Source organism: Muscardinus avellanarius (assembly GCF_963383645.1).
Source record: "Muscardinus avellanarius genome assembly, chromosome: 1".
Taxonomy (NCBI): Eukaryota; Metazoa; Chordata; class Mammalia; order Rodentia; family Gliridae; genus Muscardinus; species Muscardinus avellanarius.
The window spans coordinates 72,994,716-73,001,874 of NC_137786.1; the positions used below are offsets into that span (position 1 = coordinate 72,994,716).

Below are 7,159 nucleotides of genomic sequence, written 5' to 3' on the forward strand. Positions count from 1 at the left end.
CAAAATTTGGTTTAAATCTCATCTCTGCCTATTTATTATCTGTTGAGGTTCAAAGTGAGTTATTTAAACTCCGTCAGCCTCAGTTGTCTTATCTATAAAATAAAGGTGATGGCAATAATAGCTCCTTCATAGAATTATTATGAGGACTAGTGAGATTTTATATGTAAAGTTCATGGTAATACCTGAATAGCATTAGCCTTCATTAATATAATTAAGAGTGTAACTAAAACTAAGGGCACTGTGAGCCACAGTAAAAATAATCTACTTGCACCAGGGAAGACTGTTCAAGAAACAACTGGACCACTTAGTAGTGAATACAGAATTCTGTATACATTTTTTTGTTATATAAATTTATTGGGTATATACTGCTATGAACATGGGTATGCATATGTTACAGTACCTCTCTAATTTCAACCCCTTTGGAAAGATACCCAGGGGTGGTATAGCTGGATCAAATGGTGGATTCATTCCCAGTTTTCTAAGAAATCTCCACACTGATCTCCCTAACAACTGAACTAGTTTGCACTCCCATCAACAGTGTAAAAGAGTTCCTCTTTCCCCACATCCTCATCAGCATTTGTTATTATTTGACTTCTTTATGCTTGCCACTCTGTTGGGGTTAGATGGAATCTCAATGCAGTTTTGATTTGCATCTCCCTGATGGCTAATGATGTTGAACATTTTTTCATGTATCTATATTGGCCATTTGTAGCTTTTCTTTTGTGAAGTGTTTATTCAATTCAGTTGCCCATTTCTTGATTGGATTATTTGTTTTGCTAGTGTAGAGTCTTTTGAGCTCTTTGTATATTCTGGATATTAGCCCTCTATCAAAGTGGTGGCTGGTGAAGATCTTCTCCCATTCTGTAGGGTTTCTCTTTATGTATCCTGATGGTTTTTGTTGATGTGCAGAAACTCTTTAGTTTGATGCCATCCCACTTGTTAATTCTTGTTTTAATTTCCTGTGCTTTAGAGGTCTTGTTGAGAAAGTTACTACCTGTACCTGTATGTTGGAGTGTTGATCCTATGCCCTTCTCTAATAACTTCACAGTCTTTGGTCTAATTTCCAAGTCTTTGATTCATCACGAGTTGATTCCTGTGCACAGTAAGAGGTAATGAAATCATAAAATTGCAGTAACATATGTTACCCATGTTCATAGCAGCACAATTCATAATAGCCAAAACATGGAACCAACCTAGGTCTCTATCAACAGATGAATGGATTGCAAAATTATGGGAAATACACACAATGGAATTCTACTCAGCAAGAAAGAAGAACAAAGTCATGTCATTCGTAAGAAGATGGAGAGACCTGGAGAACATTATGTTAAGTGAGACCAGCCAAGTGCAGAAAGAGAAGGGACATATGTTAATATGCCCAAACTCAGGGATATTAGGGGTCCCAGCCTGATTCCAGATAATGGAGGGGAAACCTCAACAAAGCTAGAAAGGAAGGGTAGGAGAGAAAGAAGGCTGAGGTTGATTAATGGAGGAGCTACATTTGAATATGTGTTTAAGTGTGAATGTAGCATGGTCAATTGGACACTCATTGTTGGGGGGAGGGGGAGCGGGAGGGGGTCATCAAGCACTGTGTGAATATCATTATGTGGCTTTATATGACTAGCTTGGACATATTCTTAATCCTGAAAATCTATGAAGAGATTTTTTCATATGGTGGTTTTCTTTTCCTAAGACAACATCCCAAGTTGCCTGACTGGAAGCTACAAAGATTTTGACAAGATGGTCTCAGAAGTCTTAGAACGTCACTCTATTGCATTCTCTTGGTAAAGTAAAAAAAAAAAAAAAAAAAAAAAAAAAGGATGTTTAACTTTACCACTAAATAGGAGACATTACAGGGAAATATTCATCTTTAACTTACCTTGTTCCCAATTCAAAAATGGAATGTTGTAGATTTTCTTAAGCTTTTTCTTCCATAGGTAATTCGAAAGAGATTGAGACTAGCCTAACACCTAAAATAAGACTATTAGTTGTTTAATATTTAGTTATTTTACTTTCTAATATGTAATTAAGAGAACAATATAGAAAGTAACAAAATCTTTGTTTCTGTTCAGTTTGTCTTATTGATAAAAATATGTTTAGAAAATATTGAAAATAATTATCAAGAATATACTCTATGGATGATATCCAGCAATTAATACAAAGATTAGTAATCATGGCAGAAATATGTGATCTCTGCCACTTTTGATCCCATTTGAATTTAACTTTGAGTCACTAAAAGCATAAAAAAGCTGCAAAGCACATTTCCAAGTGCTTGGCACTTTCCAAAGTTTGTCTGGTCTTTATGCCTTATGAAACTGTGTATGGTCAGCAGGAATACACCAATTCCTAACCCACCCTAGTTCTGGAGAGCAGAGGTTGCTTTTCTCTTCCATACTCCAGATGTGCTATACTTGAACTGGACTTGAATTTTTTTGTGCTTTCTTTCCCTCCTGTAGTATTCAATTCTCTCTACCTTCAGTAATCCATCCATTAGCATGCACTTCAACTCAGTTTCTTCTCTGACATACTTTATACTAATTTGGTTACGTGTTTTTATACTTTGTTTTTCCAGATAAGATTATACCATGCATTTCTTAATGTTGGCAAAGTAGCACAAGTCATAGATACTTTTAATATATTCACAAAACAGATAGACATATTTTCCTGTTTCATAAACACAACAGTGAAACTGCTTCGCTTAAAAGCATTAAAAGTTCCTGGAGCCAGGCATGGTGGCGCACGCTTGCAATCCCCAGGCTTGGGAGGCGGAGGCAGGAGTATCCCGCAGGTTCCAAGCCAGCCTTGCTGGCTTAAGAGACCCTGTTTCCAAATAAAAATATAAAAATAGTTCTCGGAGTGTAGCCCGGAGGTAGAAGGGCTTCCAGGAACCCAAATACCACCAAAAAAAAAAAAAAAAAAAAGTTTCTGGATACAATGTTCAAGAATCTTAGTTCTGAGCTAAAACACAAAACAATGAAACCCTCAAGTTTGAGTTATTGGGGAAAAATCACTAGGTTCTGGATCTCCCAAAACCCGGCTGTAGACTACATCTCCCATAATGCTTCGAGGCGCAGAGGGCGCCGAGCGGCTTTGAACTACAATTCCCACAATCCTCGGAGCCCGCGCGTCCTCCATTTCCGGAAGGCTCCGCCCTATTTCCCATCTTCCCTTTCTGCCTTTGAGCGCCGAGGAGCAAGGTCGGTGGAAAGAGACTTGGTGCATCGTGGCCTTTAATTCTCCCGGGAGTCTGCGCCTTTCGCAGAGCTTCGCCATGTTGGGCCAGAGTGTCCGGAGGTTCACCACCTCCGTGGTCCGCAGGAGCCACTATGAGGAGGGCCCGGGCAAGGTCAGTGTGGGGCCCGGCCGCCGGGAGGGAGGGTGGCCCGCTGCTCGCCGAGGCGCCCATGGCGGTGGAGAGGGCCAGGCCAGGCGCAGGCTCGCGGTCTCTGCCCTCGGGCGGCCGAGGCCCCGGTGCGCGACCGTGGAAAGGAGGGGACACCCGAGCCCGCAGCGGCCGCGCGGGGCACCCCGCCGCCAGGTCCCAGGGCCTCGGCCCCAGTGAAGGTCATGGGGAACTGGTAGGAAATGAAGGCCTGGCCTGGAGCTTGAATCAAGCGCTTTCAAAGGACATGGCTAAATTAGAAGGGGCTGCTTCTTGTTGGTTGAGGCTGGGCTCGGCCTCGGTTTCTGTAACTTAGACCGAGTAAGTAGCAGTAATAACCTCTGATTACCTGAGGCCTAGTAGGGGATGGAGGACGGAAGTAGAGGTTATTAAAAAAAAAAAAAAAGAAAAGAAAATTTTAGTGGTGTTGCCTTCGCCCTGTGTATGGTTTCTAATAATAGTGCGTTTTATTTCTAAAACGACTATTCGGGAGAGTAAGTTTCCTCAACTTTTTAAAACAATTTTTTCTTTTATATTTGAGTCCTTAAGACCATTGCCTGGTGAGTAAAACCAGATATTTTTTTACCTTCTAGTGTTCACCTGGCTATCTGTGTAAAATTATGTATTTATTTTTAACATACACACACACCACTTCCTGCCTACTTGTTTTTTGGTCTATAAAAATCAAGTAATTTGAAGTTCTGTTTTTGTTGGTTGTTCTCTTTTCTTTCCCAACAGAATTTGCCGTTTTCAGTGGAAAACAAGTGGCGTTTGCTGATCATGATGTCTTTATACTTTGGTTCTGGATTTGCTGCACCTTTCTTTATAGTTAGACATCAACTGCTTAAGAAGTAAGGGTGTTTTGATACATCCACTTAACAGGTAATTAAGGTATTTCTATTCTTCCTGAAGCAGTGTTTTCTACTTTATACTATACTCTCTCCCCTGTAGCATCCCCTTACCAGCCTTGTGTGCACACACACACAAATACACATAGATGTGGCATTGGTAGAAGCAGGATGAAAAACCTATGAACAAATATTTCTTTGGTCAATAATGGTATTATCAATAACCACTTTACTTTGATAATCTCATGTGGTTTCCCAGCAAACCTGTGAGGTTGGTAGTATTAACCCCACCTGAGACACAAAGATGGTAAGTTGCCTAAGATCCAATAGCTTGTGATGGCGAGGCAGGATTCTTATCTAGGTAGTTTGTTCCAGAGTTCTCATTTTAAGCCAGGTAAAGTTCTAATAAACTGAAAGGTTATTTTCTCCTGTGTATATTTATTGAAATAACAGAGGCTTAGAATATGTCTCAGTGAACACTCTAAACCTTTTAATTCCTTTTGTAAAATGGTCACTTGTGCTACCAGTTCTTAAAATCTAGGCTTTCAGTACTGAGTTAATATGTTAGGATTTGAGGAGATAAAATGCTTTTAATGATACTTATATCAATCTCAGGCATTTATGTTGTTATAAGTCTATGATAAATTTGATTCTCTTGGAAAAATTAAGGTAGTGGTTCCCAAATAGAAATGGTATTATACTACAGTAGAGCATTTCACAATGGTGACGTTTTCCCAACTAGGGCGAACAACACTAGTGCCAAGATCGAGAAGCTCTGCAGTAAAGGATTGTATGTTAGTACATGCACCGAGGTATCTTGCATATTGGTAGGTTAGCGTATTCTTGGTATGCAAATAAAAGATTTAGCATAATTATGAACAATTTCTCAAAACAATATTATATGGGATGTCATAGGAAGATTTAAATAAATGTCAAAATTTACTTTAGAAAGCATAGACATCATTTCCTCATAATTTAGAAGTTACCCAAATCATTACTATGAACCAGTTTGGTACATATGATGAAGCAAATCAGTATGAGTAAAATCATGACACTGTAAACGCTTTCTGATGAACCAAACTGATATTTAGCGATATAACTTACATAAAATAAATGGGGCTTATTTAGTGCCATTATTTTTTTTTTTTACAGATGTGAAGAATGTTTAAAGACGTGCAATCTCTTTGAAAAATGGATCAAACTCTTGAATTCACAGCATATTAGATGTTTGTAAATAAATTAATGACATGACTGCTTAATGCCTCTTCTCTGAAATGCGCGTGATAACTGAACATGAGCGTATATATTTAGGTGATTCTCCAAAGCTAGTTTAAATCAACTGTAAATGACTTAGCTTGTTAACTTGTTTCATTGTCTTAAATTCTGAGGTTTTCTTTAATTCCCTATTCAAGACTTTTGGCAACTTATGTTGTGAAAGAGAAATACAAATTCAACTTCGGTTATTAAACACTTGTAATTTAAAGGGAGAAGAAATCTTGAAATGTGAACTATTGGAATACCACTCTTATAATCCTATAAATAAGAATTTGCAAATAGGTAGTCTGGCCTTCAGATGTCTGCATAAAATGTTGCTCTATTTTTAAACCAACAACATTTAAAAGCCAGAATATTTACATTTTTTGGTTCCTGAAAGTTTTAATGATTTGGCCTTTCTTTATGGAACAAAAGTTGCCTTGGCCAACCCTCATTGTAATGAAATTCAAGTCTGGAGGAATGGGCATAGTCTTTACTTCATAGGAATTGAATAATTAAAATTCAGTGAGCTGTATAAAACAATTTCTAATACATTCACGATTAATACAACTTTTCTCCCAGCTTAAAAATAAGGAAATAAAATTTAAAGGAGTTGTATTTGGTAGCAGGGCCAATGTAGAGTATTTGAGAGAAATAAGTAAATGAGAGAAAAACCTCCCCTACCTGTTCTATGAGAGTTCAGATTGCTCCATCCTTACAAAAAGGTTTCGACAGGCTCTATCTTTTGTAATAAAGTACACTGTAAGTGGGAGACACCATAGAAACAAAAAACAATGCATATGTTTAGAAATTCCTTTGGATTCTTTCCTGTAACTACAGCCTGCTGTCGTACCCAATCACATTCTGGACTTGCCAAACCTCAATCACACTAGTAAATTTTGTTTTTCTTTTTTTTTGGTACAGGGGATGGAACCCAGGGGCATTCTAACTCCAAGCTACACCCCCCAGCCCAGTTTTTTATTTTGAAAGTGTGAGTTGCAAGAGGCCTCACTAAGTAGCTGAGGGTACCAAGTCCTTAGGCCTCCTCAGCTTCCCAAATGCTGGAATTACAAGCTTGTGCCACCATGCCCAGTTATAATATTTTGTAAGGTATCCTGAATTGTTGGCTTGTGTTTTATATTTCTCTACCCTGGTTTGTACAAATTCAAGCCAACACTAAAGACAAAAATTTCCATAAAAATCCAGATAATCTTAAAAAATAAAAAAACACTTAGACTGGAGAAACCCAATGTACGCAAAGCAAATTTGCTCTTCTCTCATTCTCCACAATACTGAACAGGAATTTGGTCAGAGCCCAGTATTCATTTTCAAGAGAAGGCCACTATATCACTTCATAACTAAGTTATGACCACCCTGAAGGAAAAAAAGCTCCACACCACATTTGTAGCAAACTTAATACAGTGAATCTTAACAATGGGCTCAACCTTCAAAGCCAGGTTTGACTACCCACAAGTTACTTTGTTCCTCTTTCCTGGAGTTTAAAAGTACTCACAATTTACAGTAGTTGTGAAAGTCAAGAGTGGAAAAAGTAGGCAATATTTTTTAGGTTCTTGGCATAGAGAGATTAATCCAAAACACTAGTGAAAAGAAGATACTGTATAAGCTCAAATTTATTTCAAAGCATTACCAAAATATAGCAGAATAAATACTGCAGTAG

General features: G+C 38.2%; 1 protein-coding gene across 1 annotated transcript; it reads left to right on the top strand.

Annotated features, from left to right (window-relative positions):
- The first annotated feature begins 3,211 nt into the window (after nt 1-3,211).
- Nucleotides 3,212-5,471, top strand: COX7C (cytochrome c oxidase subunit 7C). Its single transcript, XM_080703854.1, has 3 exons — nt 3,212-3,343; nt 4,118-4,261; nt 5,380-5,471. Exons 1-2 carry the CDS (start codon nt 3,269-3,271, stop codon nt 4,232-4,234), a joined length of 192 nt encoding a protein of 63 aa, XP_080559980.1. The 5' UTR covers nt 3,212-3,268; the 3' UTR covers nt 4,235-4,261; nt 5,380-5,471.
- Nucleotides 5,472-7,159: the final 1,688 nt, after the last annotated feature.

Coding starts and splice junctions, on each gene's coding strand:
- COX7C (XM_080703854.1), top strand. CDS start 3,269: ATGTTGGGCCAGAGTGTCCGGAGGTTCACCACCTCCGTGGTCCGCAGG. Junction 3,344..4,117: donor ATGAGGAGGGCCCGGGCAAG/GTCAGTGTGGGG, acceptor CTTTCCCAACAG/AATTTGCCGTTTTCAGTGGA.